The following is an 18,099-nucleotide window of genomic DNA, read 5'->3' as shown; positions in this document are numbered from 1 at the left end:
TAACAACAACACACGACAAAACATTACTTTATTCAATCGTTGAGTCAATAATAGAGATGGATCGCCAGTTAACCATCCTTTTCCCTGGTGACCAGACAGAATTGTGTAGTGATCACGATCCTCTTCGTTTGGTTGTCAAGTATCTGGTAAATATTTCTGAAACGGCTGAAAACTCATCTGCATCATTTACATGTGCTAATCCCAGTTAACACAGGCCAGTCACAACCCCATTATCAGCCTGCTGACCTCTCAGGTATTATAGAGGTGGTTAATGCTCAACAGTTTACTGCCTCCCCAGCACGATGGCCAACCATCTGCTGCCTTAAAGGCCAGGCATCCCCCAATAGTGATCAATAAAATATTCAAGAGCGCCGAAGGACTGAGGGAACCCGCAGGGCTGGAGACCCCGACGCTCTCCCCCCACCTATGGTGTGAAACATGAACTGTGGACTACCTGCTGCGACAACAACATACCAACTCTGAGCATCAACTGTCTGTTTTTATCCTACAGGGGGTTTAACTCCTCACCTGATCTGTCTTTTCTACTACTGCCTAGACACCGTCACTTACTCACGCTTCAAACAGGCTTAAACAGTGAGTAACCAGTGGGAGACTAAATACAGTTTGACAAAATGTACAATCCAACACTCGCATAATTTGTTTTTGTTTACCAGGGACCAAAATTTTATGTGAAAGCTGTCAAAGAAAACGGCTTTTCTTTTGTCATGCCTGCACCAGATCAGATTTCATTGCACCAACTGTTCAGCCAACAAACAGTGAAGCTATATAAACTCAGATAGCTCTGTAACTAAGAGCTATTGCACCGTGTTCCAGTGTTGTTCACATTAAAGATTCAAGCATGAGCAGGCCCCCATGTCTCTATTATGTCCTATTGCCTCCTGGATATTATTAAATGTTAAAATGCCTGATTGTCAAACAAACAGCTAAAAGCTATTTGCTCCCTCTTTGTTTACTTTTCATGTTTTATTCATGGTTTTTAAAAAAGGAATTTGCATTAGCTACATTATACTAATAATCTCATCAGATTCGGTCTAAAAACAAAAGCCAGGTTTATCATAATAAACAAGGATTTGGTACAATAAACAAAGTGTGGATATTTACTGTCCCTATTCTCAGTATTCAAGGGTTTTTATGAGGCGTTGCAGTGAGATTAATGTGCTGACGTCATCTGGACCCCCCAGATAGAGCAGTCTTGGGTGCAGCTCTCAAACACCAGCAGACAACACAGAGAGGAACCAGGATTTTAACTCTTCTCTCCCATTTGTCAAACCAAAAGCAGATTATAGTCAAACATGAAAAGAAATCACTTCAAAAGCGTCTCTGAAATCTGCTCATTGGATGCAGGGTTGTTTGGTAATTTTACCCATCTTCTATCATACACTATTCATCCTAAAAGGAAAAAAAATCCATATTTATGCCCACCATTCCCCTCAGAGTAAGGTCAGAGGTCAAGGTCAGATACAGACCAGCAACACAACAACAGGAGCTGATAACTACATATCACTCTACTGTCATATCTCACGTTGTATTCGAGCTGGTTTAATTTTCCACCAATTTTCCTCTCGCTCCCTCTTTCTGTTTTCATTTACAGAACAAGGTGAGGTCAGTTTCTGCTCTACTTTAAACAGGAAGCTTTACAGTGGAGATGATGAGATATAATAATAATAATAATATTAATGTGCTCACTCGACTCGGCAGGAGACTTGCTGCGCTTGATCGGACCGGGACTCTTTGCACCACGCTGAGCTTTGGCTCCCTTCATCACCCTGCACTCTGTGGAAAGAAGCACAAAGACAACATCACTTTTTCCATACGTAATGAGTCAGCGGCACGTGTTCATGCTCTGTCCAAAATATGAGTTCATCAGAATGTCTAGGATCAATGTAGAATAAGCAGGCAATGCTCGACGAACCACATTTAGATAACACTGGGGTCTATAGATAAAATATGTTGGTTTATTTGTTGTAAATTAGGATTAATGCATTTTTCAAATAGCAATTCTGACTCTGGTGTCATCCTGATCATGTAAAATGGGTAAATGTTTGGGAAAACTTAGATGTATACTGTCTGAATGACTGCATGTTGACTTGACATACTGACTGATTGAAATTAAATGTAATGCAAGTAGACATACGCTCTGGGTCCTTATCACAGCCTCAACGCCCGAGAACATGTGGGATTTTAGAAAAACAGCACGGCAGTCGCTGTGACCCTGACAGGATGTTCATTTGGAGTTCTTATATTAATGTCTTTGATTGGAAACCGTTCAGCGCCATTTATTCCTTTTTTGCTTGCCTCATTAATGAGATTAATAAGGCTATACAAAGGTCAATAACAGAATCAAAAACATGTTGATCGCTGGAGAGTTATAAGCACTTTAAAAGGTGCAATATGTAAGAATTTTAGTTTAGCAGCAGCAGTTAGCGGATAATCTAGAGATATTTTTTGGAGTATGAATTAGACAGGTAGCCAATTCTTACATATTGCACCTTTTAAACTTGTTAACAGTTTATAGACTGCTTATAAACATTAATAAAACCTTGTGAGTGTCTTATAGTTGTTTATAATATCATTACCAACATATTTATTGAGTTTAACTAACTAACTCACTTGTTACATCATTGCTAAACCAATACAAAAGATAACACATCCTTTATTTTGCATTTATCAGCAGTTAACTATGCTTTTTGGCAGCTGTCCGATCCAGAGTATTATTTACTATTAAAGCTGGTGTAGCTGATATTGTCGAATTAAAATAAGTGTAGCTCTATATTCCAGTAGTAATGAGTGTTTGGTCAGTAACCGATGTCTCTCCGCTCCCCGCCTCATGCAGCAAAAGAGAAAATACATTTTCTGGTTTCCCTGCCCACTTTATCCAATCAGGACAGAGAACTCCAGAAATAGGTGTACACGCAGAGAGCAGGATCCTCCTGTTTGCTCCTACTGTATGTCTGACCGCGGTGTGTTCATGTGGTGATGTAGGAGCGAGGGCAGGGATTGACAACAAAATGACATCAACGCTCACAGCAGCTTTAAGCATCTTACACAGATTTATAAAGGGCCTTATTACCTTCACAGTCTCGACCAATACTCATCCCCGACTGTAACAGCTTGATCTTCAGATTCCTGGGTTTACTGGCTATCATTCAAGAGTGATATATGTTGTTTGTGAGTTCATGTAGATGCATAGCAGTGAGCGCTTATATAAATCATATAGAAACGTAAGTCGTATATTCTGGGTCACTGTATTAATCAGAGTAGACAGACTCCAGACATTGCTACCCCTCCCTCTGCATCTTCCCCTCTGTTTGTACTGTCAGGCTCTCTCTTTCCTCCCCCCCCCTCCCCTCTTCCACTTTTGATGCTAATTATACTATCTGTCCTCCCTCCGTCTCCTGGGATCGCACCACGTCTGTCTTCTCTCTCTTAACCTTCACACACTACTGGATACACTCCTGTGCCATTGTTTGCTAGGTGTGCCACCATGCCTTTGACAATGCCTCAGACTGGCAGCTTGTCGAGTCTACTCAGTGCTCTAGAAATAGCCCCCTCGAGTGTATCTACGCAGATTCCCTCCGAGCTTCGACTGATGGTGTTGCTGCATAAGCAGAGCCGCAGGTACACATGTGCGCACGTCCGTCTTGCGTTTGACGCAAGGACTGCGAAAAATAACCACAACGGATTTAAATCCGTTTTAGTTTTTCTGCCAAACAAAGCTTAAAAGCGAAGAAGAAGAACACATTCGAGTTCATATCTGGTATAGACAACACTATAGATGGAACATTTTATGGCGCGTCTGTCTCTGTTTTTTGCAGATAAAGGATATTAACTCCTTGAAAACGTCAGGATTTCGTTATAAAATCAGCCAGAGTGATCTGTGCGCTGCTGTAATGTCCATGTGATGCATCACAGACAGCTCTCTCTCCCCTACTCCACCGAGGCCGACTCAGTGATGTCTGGATGCTCGAGACTCTCATTTTATTTAGTATTGCCCCCGAGGTTATTATAGACTGAATGAAACAATTTAGCTTTGGTTCCATGGGGGGAGTGTGCTGAAAGGAAAAGGACCCAGAACATTATAAATGAACCGGAATCTCCATCCGACCAAGATTCGACAAGGAACATGGGGGAGGAAAGAGAAGGGATGAAGGGAACATAATGACAAATCAGTCCTGTATCAGCGCTGCGTTCAGATCAAAAGACATTTATACGATACTGAATGTTTCGAGAGGGGACATCCGATGGAAGTGGGTTGTTATAAATAGGGTTTTCAGGTCTGCGGGGAGCAGAGAGACTCTGTTAGAGGATCGGTTTTACATTTTCTCTCCTCCACTCCTCAGCAGTATCAGCAGCAACAGATCAGCTGGCCTAAACCTGTCACCGGACAGATTAATGGCTCTTCTTCTTCTCTACCTTTTTCTATCCCTGCTGCCGGCTGCAGATAACAGACTTCTCTCTTTGACTCCCTTTCTTTCCAGGCCTCCTTTTCACACACATAATTTCTCTTCACGCTATAAACAAGCGCACAGCTTCGTATGTGAGAATAACATCTTTTGCAGAAGATATCCAGTAAATTAACCGACACCACAGGAATAATTCCCAGCTCTCACTCCATGCAGACATTTTCATTTTAGGCGCTCAAATACAATGTTGGAGAACAGGGGCAGTATAAGAGGGGCTTGTTCTCTTAAATTGAATGTTAAGGATCTTGTAAATTGCATAAGTTTCCTTCTTCAATTATTTTATTGAAATTATGTTTACTAGATGAATGGGATGGGATTTAAGACCAAGGAAGAGTCCAGAATATGAGCAAAACTCAGCCTCCGCAGTAATTTCAATCTCATGACACATAGAACAATAACATTAAAACATAAATTGCACTTGCTGCACTGTGCAGTTTACACTTAGTGACTCAGTGAAAGCATGAGCCCAATTATGTGCAAAACAAATTCCACTGGACGGCCTCCACTCACTGCTGTCAGCCAGTTTAACAGACGTATTTAAATCAAAATGCAGACATAAACAGTGCAAAAGCCCTGTCCTGTGTCTCACTGTATATGGATACATTTCAGATGTTACAAATGTCTAGAGACCTTTTATGCTTTTATGGGTTTTTTTTACTTTCCTTCAGTGTTTTATACAGGTTCTTATGCATGTCAAAGGTCTTGGAAGTTAAAAAGGGCAAAGCCCACACTAACAGAAGCTCCTCTCTCCCACAGAAAACACTGCTCCTGAAACGCCTTGTCAGTAGTCCCACATTTAATTCAGTTACTTTGTGACATCACACATTTGCATAATTTATGCCTAGCAGCTAGTTTGGTGCGTAAATATTGATTTAGCACAGCTGCTCTGTAGTTGTTAGTGGTGCAAGCTCAGGCGTGTGTGAGCTGACCAATCAGAGCAGACATATTCAGGAGTTAAAAGCTAAATGGACACTGGACTCATGAGAAAACTCATGTGTTTTTTCAACATCAAAGCACGTAAACCTATTCCAGTAGTAACCCAAAATAAAATCCTGTATCTCATTTTGCTGTCTTTAGGTCGATGTTGCTACATGATTATTACAAAGCCTGTACTGTGCCATGGCTTTGCAGTAATACTGCATAAGCTGAACCGTTTCACCATCATGTCTGACAAAATAATATTATGTAGCCTATATATACGGCTAGTGGCCTATACTTGATGTAAAACACAGGCTACTACTTTCACACTCACCGTTATCATCCAGAGAGAAGTCGTCCTGGGCATAGCGGAATTTCTCAGGTCCACATGCAATGAAGACATCGTCTTCACCGAAGAAATCCTGGAGGCAGGTAACCTGGAAAACAAGACAGAAAACGTGAGACCCTAAAACAGCTGGTATAAATGAATCAGCTGGTGTCATAGCCAGACCAAGAGTCTGCAGACATGGCAGCAGCTCTGTGAGGCTGTGTTTAGTAGCAGTGCCTTGAGCTTAATGCTAACATCAGCATGCTAACATGCTCAGATTGACTATTGCAGCATACTGATGCTAGGCAAGTAAGTTTGTTATATTCATTATCTTATTTTTGTTTTTTAGCATGCTATCATCTGCTAATTAGCAATTAATACAGCAGAGGCTAGTGGTAACGTAATTCATTTTGCAAGCATTTAGTCAAGAACCACGTGCTGGAAAGTTGGGGGATCACCAAAGTTATTACAGTTCGTCCTGATGGGAACATGAATGTAAGTGCTACATTTAATGGCAATCCAATCAACAGTTGTTGCGATATTTCACTAAGAAAACACAGATGTGAACCTGCTGGGGGTGCTGGAGGAAAAGTCATTGGGATTCATCCTCTGTGAACCATGAATGTAAAAAAATGTATGGCAATGCATCCAGTAGCAGCTGATCTGGAGATTCTTTAGGTGAACTTGTTTAGCATGTGGGAGGTGAGCTTTGGAGTTAAAATGACTAAATCTCTGCAAAATAAAAAGGTAAGAGCTAGGGTTACCAACTTGTCATTTTCAGTGTGTATGTTGCTAGCCCGCAGGGTTCTTGCCGTTTCCTGTAGCAACAGGAATTTTGAAAACAGTAACACAGAGATGGAGGAAGGGAGGAGAACACGGCCTGAAACAGGCACCCTATGGGTGGCTTATATGAACAGTCTGCATCCGCTGAGTCAGACTAGTGACAAAGTGTTGAACTGACTGACAGATCCACATCGTCACCAAGGAGACACGCTGCCAGCATGGGAAAGATGTCTCGTTTCGAATGCTCATCAATGCCTTTACTGCTCCTCATGTGAGAGCTACAGAACCCAAGACTATACAACTGCAAAGAGGATTATCTGCTCAGATTCATCTGATTATATCTGTGTTATTATTCATAATTGAATAACGTGCACACAGGCATTTCCAGGATGATGAAGCATTGCCAATAGCTGTGCGGAAGAAGCACCGTGGATGATGTGCTGACAGATTTGATGACAGAAATAAAGAGGTTACATTTTGATTACACTGTAAAAAACGAAAAAGGATGAACTGTGTAAACACACAGCCTAATGTGGATGAATTCTGAGTAAAAGGAAGGTCTTTATGTCTGCCAGCCAAAGGATTTAGTCGGCTTCAGATAGTTGTAGGCCGCCTTTGTGCTTTACTTGTCATGTTAACATGCCTTTAGCTACAGTAGGCGCATGTAACAAAACACACACACACAAAGGCACAAAAAAGCCCAATCAGAGAGTATAATGTTACACCTTTGCTGTAATGTTTAAGTGATTCAACTTCCTTCCCCAGGGACTTTTCACTCTATAGCAGCTGTTGACACAATATGTCCTGAGTGGACAGATGTCTTTGGGCCACACCTTCTCCTCTGCTCTCCATTATACAGGCCCTGTAACCAGCTCAGGCACGCCTATTAAAGCCATTCATGCTAAAAGCTGTGCTTCCCCTTGTTGTTTTTTTTCTTGGTGCGGATGAGATTTGTGACAAAGCATCTCAGCCTCATTTCCAGTTTGCCTTTCAACACCAGCTGAAATTAGTTTTTTTCTCACTTGAATTACTGGATCAAAACAAATCAACTGATGCTGCAGGAGATTCATTCACTGTCTTTATTTACCAGGCTACTTTCGGGGTTAATTTTCTATAAACACAAGGCAATCACTGACTCAAGACTCTCTGCTGGTCACTCTGAGAGGTCCACGGTTTTAAAGATTACCACGTGTTGGGATGATGCCAGGAGAGCCAAGATGCATCATGGTTTCCTTTGTGATACACATCCAAACTATGAGCTGCAGATAAATTTGGGACCACCCCACCCCAGCAGCTGCCATCTTGATTCTCTGTCCAGCTCGACAAGCTAAAAGTGTGGGGTGGTGACTCGCTGGCGAGGCATCCAACAGCTGTACCCTCTCTGTGTCCCACAAGATTCCCTGGATACAGGCCTGGCAGATCCCGGCTGGGGTACGGAGATGGCGCTTTGACTCCAGGGATCAAAATCTAATTGGTTTTCCAGCCAGGGCTAATTCACAGGCAGCAAATTTGGGTTTCCTTCTGTGTCCATTATCAAGAGACTTTCATTAGGTTAAACTGTTGTGTGGCAACGAGGGCACCTGACAGTTAATCATAAGATGGAAGTATTAAGAGCACTCTTTTTCCCCCTACGGCCTACGGTGGAGGAGAGGAGATGGAAATGGGCTGGAATGGGGCGGAAGGGAAGCGGCTAGCCCATGTTTTAATAGCTTTAAAAACAGAGCTGATTAAAGGGATAAAGCGTTTATCCAACAGACTGCTACCTTAATCTCTCTTAGCAGAATCTCCACTTGAAATGAAGACTCCGTCTCTCTGCATGTCTCTGACTGCAAAAATGTCTTTGACACGCAGCACTACTTTATCTGTCCAATCACAGACCTGAGAGGAGATTCAACATAAATATCTGAAAACGAAGAAGTTCGACACAGTAACATCACAATCTATTTAAATCGCAAACACGATCCACAATATTCCTACGTGCCAAAAGCTACACATACACGTTTTTACCCGACAAACAGCATGCTGTGAGATAACCTGGGCTTGTATCATGATGATACACCCCGTGTATCAGAGAGCACCCATCCTTCTTAAGGGTCACCAGCAAAAACACTGAATCCTTTTAAGCAGTCCCACTAATCCTATTCTCTACAGGGATCACTTAAGATCCACATTATCCGTCCAGTTACAGTGCAGCTCCTTGACCTGCGCATCATTAAGCTCGCAAATAATTCATGTACATTTTGTGTCAAATGTCCCGCCGACACTTCAGCAATCACCAAGAGCTGGCCTGCATGTGTGCAACTTCCTGAGCAAGTCAATTAAAAGTTTCTGTTTCTCTCCGTTTATTTTGATCTGACATCTGTTGACAGTTGATAGAAAGCCGCTCTGCTTCCCATGCGATCAGATCAATTGTAAAATGTCAGAGTCCCTTTGAAACGCGGCTGCAGTGAGGAAAGGGCAGGCCAGCTTGGGAACATTTGGATGTGGGTTAAGAAGCATCCTTCCTCTCTCAATTTGTAAAGGTCAGTTGCCTACGTCGACCAGCTCCACCTGGCAGCAGAATCCAGGAGAACAACGACGTGACATTCAACTTAAAGATGATCAAATGCTCTGTCATGTTGCATATTCACATATATCACATGCGATGCACACACCAGAGTCCATATCTATAGGTCTATTTGTGTGTTTATTGGAGGCAGGCGGGTGGGGTTTTCTAAAGAACTGGCTCCTTCCAGACTCCAGGTGCCCACCACCCTCTGTCCCACCAAGCCCATCCCTAATCTCTGCCTCACCAGCTGTCAGGACCACATGACCCCCCAAAAACCACCAACACCACCAGCAGCTACGCAGGGATCCACCAACTACAACAACTGAATTATTCAGAGTTTCCTTAGCCCAACTCCGGCCAACGTAGGTAGGTCATGGTAGCCGAGTGGTAAATATAGAAGCTGAACTTCTTGGCTCGAGTGATGGAGTGATTATAATCTGGGCCGAGCAGTGCCTCAAAGTTTTCTGTCTATGATCTGAAGTCAATCCTTGATAAAGTGCAACTCAAACTGTTTTTTTAAACCAACCAGTGCCCACCTATTACACAATCTGGTCTGCAAAACAACATTCAGTATCTCAGGTCAATAGTTGCTCGCCTCAGCTTTTGTGTGAAGCAGCAGGAAACATCTCCAAACAAAGCCCACACATCCTTTGTCTTCTGCAAGCAGCTGCTTGTCTTGACTTCAGCTCATCCTTTCAGCAGCACAGCTCGAGCGACTGATGATTCTCCTGGTCCCTCTATCCGTCTCATCTCTGTGCACAGCCATGTTAATTGATCTCTGTGCGGAAGTAAAGCTGTTCAATGTGGCATTATAACATTCTGACTCTCTGTCGTGACCTGGGTGGCTCATCTAATCAGTACATGTCTGACACAGTGAAGGCTTACCAGGCGATAATGAGTCAGCAAATGGCCAGTCAGTAGAATCCAATATAACTGATAACAGTAATCTGCTGTGCTCGGAGAGATACCAGAGAGGAGTAATCTCTGATCAGTTTATGAGCGTTCTCTTCTGCCATCATAAGAATAATAACGCCAGTGGAATTATTTCTAGAAGAGACTCATTTAGTTTATTTCTGAATTTATTAATACAACTTTAATAATTCATTTTGACAGGTAGATATCCCCCACCTCATGTTTAACATTCAGAGGATACTCAACTAAAACCATGCAAGGAAAGAGAAATGTACAAATAATGTCAAATAATCTGGATCAAAGTAGAAAAAAGAAGATAATAAATAAAGAATAAATAGATATAACTAATACATTAATAAATGATAAGGGCCCAGAACAGGACATTGTCATTTTAAAATGTGCAACTATAAAACCTCTATTAAATATAAATGATCCGGACCGTTATATGTCCGCAGAAACCATGAATGACACACAGCATTTAGAATAACGATCTTATACAGACTGATATTTCTCCACATCTCTTGTTTACATACTTACATTTGAATTTAAGACACTGTTGTCATGGTCAGCGTTTATGGGTTAGTCATTTCCAGTTTTTTATTTTGTAGATTATATCCTCATGTGTCATCATTTACTTTCCACCTCCCGCTTCCTGTCTTTGTCAGTTTTCCAACCTTTGTCTGTGTACACCCGTGTTTCATTAGTTAATCAGTTCCTGTGTATTTAAGCGTGTGTTTTTCTTCACTCTTTGCTGGTTGGTCTACGTCTCACATGTATACCCAGCTCTGCGTTCTCCTCACGTCTCCTTGGTCCATACTGGTTTGTCTTTTTTTTTTTTTTTTTTTTTGATTACCTGCTATTTGCTTTCATGGACTACAGCTTTGGTTTTTCAACCTGCCTGCCTCCTTGTCATGCGTTTGGGTCCTTTTCTGATAATTCATCACAATGTTCCATGTTGCTGTGTTTTGATAACGTTAGCAGAGGGTGTGATTCTTGGTAAGGCGTAAGGTTACAAAGTCGGAGCATTAACTGAAAGCTTAAGGGCAAAAAACATACATCTGAAAGTGTACAAAGTACATTTTTATTAAATGTAGTATTGTGTAGTCTCAGGATTACTTCGCTATGTGAGAGCAAAGTGAAGTATAAAAAAAGATAAAGACCTTTCTATGCAGCCCGTGGGGGAAACTCCCACACCATCTCCTTCACTGTGAGCACACAGACCTAATCAATACCAGCGCCTCTGCACTGACTGGAATATTCCTCCAGAATACACGCAGCGTCTCCATTTTCTCCATCTCGACTGAAGGTCTCTCAGACAATACAGGGTGTTTAAATCAACCATAGCTTCAAAATCATGTCAGGGTGTTTGCTTTAATTACAAAAGCTCACTTGATTAATATAATTACCGAACATAAATCAAATCCCATCAATTATAAATATAAAAGAATTTGAGCATTGCAGTGATTTGTCCGACTCTAACGATGATTTTATAACCAGTCGCCTTCTGACCTGTCTCTGACCTTGGTGAACTGCCACTGCGTCTGTGTGCTACTGTAGGTGCTCTGGCTGCATTTGGAGCACAGATGAGCCAGTTAGGCAGCGATATCTGCACAGTCATGGGGAGCAGCTGGTACATGATGTTGTTTTAACCCCACCCCTCCCCAACCCCGAGGAAGCAGGCTTTCCATTTGGCTGACTGATGTGGCCTCAGCGTTATTAAATTGAGCTTCCTCCTCTTCCCCCCCAGGTCATGCTCACTTGTTGATGTGGTGCTCATGCAGGAAGCCTGTGAGGGGATTCGGGCTACCATGCTTGCTCAGGATGCTTCATCATGGGGACCACGCCCCTCTGTCAGCCTGATTGTCTGCCTCCGTTTAACAATGTGTGTGTGCGTGTGGGGGGGGTGCGTGCATGTGTGATTGAAATGCGACTGCAGCAGTGAGCTGGATTGAGGGGTGAGGAGGAGAGAGCATGCAGGTAAGACCCGATGTAAAGAGCACACTCAGCGTATTACAGCCATTGTCACAAACTGAATCCATCACGGCGGAGCTTATTGCCATGACAACTGCTTCTGCAGCATGGCAAAGAGCAGGCAGACTGCAAGAGCACTGATAACCAAGGAAAAGCAGGCTTTTCTTCCCCATTACTGGATGTATTTTAGTCGTTAAGAAGCCCTGAACCCGTGCCTTCATCCATATCCTTTTCTGTGAATAATTTCACTCTGCAAGTTATTAACTTTTAAAGCAAACTGGAATCTTTTGTTCTCTGACAATAACAGTGTGACCTTGTGCCTGAAGCATGCTCGAAGCATCCATTTCTTTTCTTATGTGGCTCTTTGTTGACAAATCGATTAAAAAAAAAAGGGCTTAAAAAGAAAACCTTGACTCTAAAACAGGTCAGAATAATGGCCACTCAAATCCGTCAAAGAGCTCTCAGCAATGCTGCAGAACGGTCAAGATCATTCATCGGGACGAACTGCACACCGACACATTGTTCCTTCACCACATTTCAGAAATAACATTTGGATGTGGCATCTATTAGATGAAAACCTTCCCAAAGTGCAATTTAGATAAACACACAGCTGATCTTAAATGCAAATCAGACCTATTATGCTACACAGACACCTCTATCAAAGAGGAGTGAATACAAAATGGCTGCCAGCAATTAAATAAACTCTCTCCGATTTCATGTAGCCTTTAGAAGCAGTGAGGGCAAATCAAGTAATGTTTTAGGCACGGCGAATAATTATCAGCCATCAGCGGAAATAAAACGATCCTAATTTGCTCCAAGAATGGAAAATGAGCCCCGAATCCGCTGGCCCCACCCTTCCCGATTGAAGTGAAAAGCAGCAGCATTTGAGGGGAAAATGGGAGTGATTTTGTTCACAACACTGACAAAAGAGAGCAGGGCAGGCTGTCTTTAGAGTCGACACAGCACCGGGGGGAAAGAGGAAAATGAGGAGTGAAAGCAGGCGTTTCAGAAATGCTTTAAAACCAAAACCTGATCACCTTTTATCTCCAAACTGATCCTTTAAAACTACACACTGCATGCACACGCTGCAGCCCACCACGCTTCCAATTCACGCCCAATTATGGGATGTACACAGGTAAAAAAAACAAAAAACATGACATGTGATTTTTTTTAAAGGCTTGCATTGATGGTAAACTCTCACACCCGCTACAGGATGTGGTATCTGACAGACCAGTCCACACCAGCTGGGCTCTCTTTGTGCCCGGGATGTGGTCTCCTAGCAACCGGTCCCAGCAGCTATCGCAATGGACTGGGAAGAGGAGGATCGGCGCGAGTCAGGGAGGGGCGGGCACTGCATCAATATTGCTTCTACCATATCACCTCCACCACAGAGCAGCTGCAGTGTGCCTCTGCACACAAAGACACCGCAATAATGTGTGCAGCATTTCTCGCCAGTCTGTGCATTGCTATGGAACCGGGAAACCCCGTCGTGATCGGCGATCAATGGGCTCTAATCATGAACTAATTAATCTATATCTACGGTGGTGACAACAGAATCGATATGCTCTGATCGGGATAGCTAACATATGGTGGCTATTAAATTCATTTTGTGGATACGCAGCATTAAAAATGCATGACGCAATTCAAGCAAGAGAGAGGATTCAAACCTCACCACAGCCCAACCACAAAGATAAAAACAATACAATATAAAAATAACCCTTCTATATTCTTTGATTTGATTACAATATCCAAACATCTTAGTGAGTGTTTCTGTAGGAAAACCCCGTGCAAGACCCGGGGCAGGCAGACTGCACCCCTGGGAGAGAGCATTAAAATCAAATTCCCCCATCTATCATGTCTGTGCTCCTCCCCTCCTCCAAGCCACATGTGATTCGGGCCTTGTTAATACAGAGGGGGGGAAAAAAACCTGAAGAAGTACAACACCTTAAAGGAGCTCAGCAGGGCATGATCCCCAGTCCATCTGTAATGAATAATACAAGAAAAATGTCCCCACAGGAGAATTAGCGAACATTTAACCATATCAAAGAGAGGACTGAGGAACAGATGTCCGTGTTCGTATCCACACATGCTTCCACGCTCGCTCCACATCCCCGCCTCTGTTAATTAACTGTGATTCACAATAGTGTGAAAAGCACAGGTATTTGATGTACGCAGTCGGTTACAGGTGTGACAGGTGCGAGTTAACAAGAGAAAGGAGCAGCAGTTGTGTTAGTATGCAAGACGGTGAACGTTCTTGTCGGCATGAGGTCACTCCCCTACTGCACAGAAAAATATTAAGGACCACAGTTTGTCAATCATTTTCTTCATCGCTTTATAAAGGCAACACAAGTCCTGAATTATAAAAGGAGCAGTAAGTAGACTGTCCATCTCGCTGACCTTTCCACAGCCTTGCAGGTGGGTGACCCTGCATGGTGGCTGTGGTTGTCCCTTAAAACTGCTCCAATAAAGCGTGAACATGAATAAAACATCACGTCCTTTCAGCCAGTGTCTTGAGAAAACAATAGTCTTCCCCAGGGAGTGACTTTAAGGTAAATATAAAGCATGTTGTGTGCCTCGTGTGGATCACTCAATCAGCTTTGGCGAATTTACAGATGTGTCCCATTTCCATTTATATCAATTCTGGTCAGTAAGTATTCTGCTAATCTTCATGGCTTTACTGTAGATACTAGCTTATACAAGGCATTAATGCCAAGTAAACTATCTCATGCATTCTGTCACAATCTGCTTTTAATCGTCTTAAAAGGAAAAACATGTGAAAGCATTTTCGTTCCCTTACGAATGCAAGAAGCTGCAGCTCGACTGTCATCATTTACTTTCTACGATGGGAAAGAAATCTCTGAAGTAAAAATATATTCTGCAGGTTGAATTTAGCAAGAAAGCAATTTAGGTAGGCCCGTTAATGAGCTAAAATTGAAATAAAGAATGTTTGATGTGCATTTCCCAACTTGTGACAAAATAACACCCCTAATCTTGTTGTTTTTAAATCCAGAGACACTGTATTAACTTTATTCTCATACTTTTGTGTATATAAAACAGGTCTGGTGTCAATGCATGTTGTTACTTCCCACTGTCAGCCAGTGGAAACTAGACCTTTTCTCTTCTCATGGGGACTGCAGTGCCCTGAATTCAGCTTGGCTTCAACAGCCGAAGGGTCCCTTATATGAGCACCAGAGACAAGTCAAGGTTACTAAAGACACTCTCTCTTGCTCTGTGTTCTGCGGCTTCTGTTACATGCAACATACAACAGCTAAAGCATCATCTCAAAATGGGAATTCAAGCTGAGAATCCAGATGTGCCTGCATCTTAGATACACTGAAGTCCTAACTGTTTCCAGGACTGTCTGATGGCTGGAACCTGATCATCTTCTTCCAAAAATGTTTTCCCCCACCTCAGATGTGTCTCAGCAAGCTAACAAAAAAGAAAAAGCTATATTCTAGCTTCTAAAGCATCATGTCCAACTTGAATCTTTTGTGCATACTCTTTAACTGTAAAGGACTCTGAGTTTACATTCCTCAGTGTCCTAGTTGACAATAGTTACCTTCACATGTTAACATGGGCTTTTCTAGATCCATCTAGATCTAGCGTGCACCATCCCAAATAGAAAAACAATGGGGACAAAATAATCAACAATACAGGGTTTGGCCCTTTGTACGCTACCATAATAGGTGGATGACAGAATTTCCCAGGACTTTGGAGCTTTTCACTGACAGATCAAGTCAGACATACCAATGGCCTAAAAACTCCACAACAAAGGCCGGTGGACACGATACTAATGACCTGAACCACAAGACAGGAGAGTGTGTAGCCTCAGACTGAATGACTGCAGACAATGAAGGTCAGTGTGTACACAGGTTGGTCTCATGGATGCTAGAGGTTCTCATGAACCTGCCGTGTCACTGCTGACAGCGCGGACAATAATGCTTGTCTTTTTTTGCTTTTACGTGCAAATAGTTTCACTTCCTGCCCTCCTTTGATCCTGATACCTGTCTGTGTGCAGGTGGATGTATGAATGGCAATCTGTCCTCAACCCTGACCACTAATTTTCCTATTGTGTTGCTTTGCTTACATGTACTGTGCCCGCTTTATTCACGTTATTTCTAGAACAGAGGGCTCTGTCCTTTAAACAAATGCAGACATAATAAGCCATCAGCAGCTTGGTGCATTTGGAGTTTTTCATAAGCACGGCGTGACCAAATGAACACATGTGATCTACGCTAGGCTAAAGGTAAAGCATACTGTACCTGCTTGCCGTCCAGTGTGTAGATCCTCTTGACCACGCCGCTTTCAAGCTTAATGGCCTCTGTGATGTCGGTGAGCACCTGCTCGAAGGAGTGCGCAGTTTTCTTATTGAGCAGCACGCGCACAGCCTTGCGTGGCTTCACACCGCTGCGCATCACCGTCACTAGCTTGGGCCGAACAAAGTCCTTGGTCTCCCTGGACTCGCCGGCAGCTTTGGCAGCCAAGGACTGCATGTTCTTCTGGCTTGCTGAGGCCTTTACATTCACGGACCAGTTGGGGTTGACGTTCTTTGTGTAGTCGACCTTCTTGTAGAAGTTCTCCGATGCACAGACGTAGCTTTCCCCTGTGACGGCAGAGGAAAAATTGTGTTAGTGTGTTGTAACACACTCAGCTGTTCAACTTTGACACCTGAGAGTCCCAGGGGTGTCCGCTGAGAAACATTTAGACCTGCAGGAAGTCAAATTATCATCATCTTAGATTTCATCTCACATCGATCTAATGTAACAGCCAAAGTCGTTTTACTTTGCTGATGTAAACAGCACATACTGCAGAACGGTGTCAGGTTTGTTTGAGGAAGTTTTAAGAATGAAAACTGTTCACAGGAGGGCTTTGAGTTACCAGATTGTTTCTGCAGACACGTCGCTCTTGAGTTTTTACGTTATTTTTGATCCTTGGATCACCGAAAACCAAATGCTATTAATCCCCATCATGTTACAGGAACTTCTCAGAAATGGAAACCCCAAAACTACAGTATAAATGAGAAGCATGTGTTGTTTTATGTGTTTTGAAAAAATGTGGTTTAAAGTAGGGCTGTCCTCAACACCATTTTTTGGGGCTCCGGAGCTTCGGCAGTAATAAACAGTAAATAATCAAAGTTTTGGTTGGAGAAGGAGGGAGTGCTGACGGGAAGGACTTAGCCAGACATTTCTCTGTTCTCACCTGAGATGGACTGCAGAGTTTTAAAAGGATCCTATTGCTGTTTCTATTGTCATCTGTTATTTTGAATAAAAAGGACATTTTCCAAAGGTAAATGCATGTTTGTAATCCCAACGGTTTGTTTAAAGAAAGAAGGTATAATAAAAGCTATTTTGCGTTTTATTGATTGCCTACATTTAGCAAAAGTGAAAAAAAAAAAAGACAAAATATGAATATCTGAATTGAAAACCAAATACCTACCCATTGAACAAATACCCGAATAGTCCAAATATTTGGGTCCATCCCTAGTTTAAAGTGATCTACAAAATCCCTTTGGGGAAGGAAAAAAGCTAAGAAATGTGTGCTGATATTTGTGACACTGATTTAATATCGTGCTGTAGCTCATTTCTGCATGTCTTTGTCTGGAGTTTAAACTACATGAGACCACAGCACAGATCAGTCAAAGAATACAACAGCAATACAGCAGAGACCCATCTTTACTTATTAAAAATTCATTGTGTTTGGATTTTAAAGCATGTGTCTCTTGGTTAATTTACATTAGAGCAACCATCCTTCCAGATGAAGCCTGCTTTAAAAATGACAGACCTCTTTGTAGGACATCGGTCATATACGGGCTCTGCGTTATTTTACCATTCCTCAAAATGAAAATGTCCGGGAGTTTAAGTAATCTACAGCCTTTCCTAAATTGGCCCATCATTCTTACAATTCTCTAAATAATCCTCCATTTTCTTCGTCATTATCGACCTCCAGTCTTTACAGCAGACTGTGCTGTACTTGCCCAGACAAGGAGAGGAGTTAAAGACAAAATGTAGCAGGGCGAGAGAGATGGAGAGAAAGAGAAATTTTGACAAAGGTGGGGGGGGGGGGGGGACCAGAAGGCAACAATTAGGCCAAATGTGGAGAAATTACGGCAAAGACAAAAGGCACAAAACGGGATTACACAGTGCAGAGGAGATTGA

The 18,099-nt window shown here is 42.5% G+C and overlaps 1 protein-coding gene across 1 annotated transcript in view; it reads right to left on the bottom strand.

The window, feature by feature from the left end:
• Positions 1–18,099, bottom strand: part of LOC311269751 (neuronal migration protein doublecortin-like) — a 29,774-nt gene that overhangs the window by 4,813 nt on the left and 6,862 nt on the right. Inside the window, exons 3-5 of the mRNA XM_084374128.1 lie at positions 16,207–16,547; positions 5,737–5,839; positions 1,708–1,794 (exon numbers count right to left, since the gene is read on the bottom strand). Coding sequence (XP_084230254.1) covers positions 1,708–1,794; positions 5,737–5,839; positions 16,207–16,547 — 531 coding nt within the window. The remainder of the gene's footprint in view (positions 1–1,707; positions 1,795–5,736; positions 5,840–16,206; positions 16,548–18,099) is intronic.

The sequence above is a fragment of the Pagrus pagrus genome (assembly GCF_965226575.1).
Source record: "Pagrus pagrus genome assembly, chromosome: 14".
NCBI lineage: Eukaryota > Metazoa > Chordata > Actinopteri > Spariformes > Sparidae > Pagrus > Pagrus pagrus.
The sequence above is the reverse complement of the archived record's forward strand: the minus strand, read 5'-3'. Positions and strand labels throughout refer to the sequence as shown.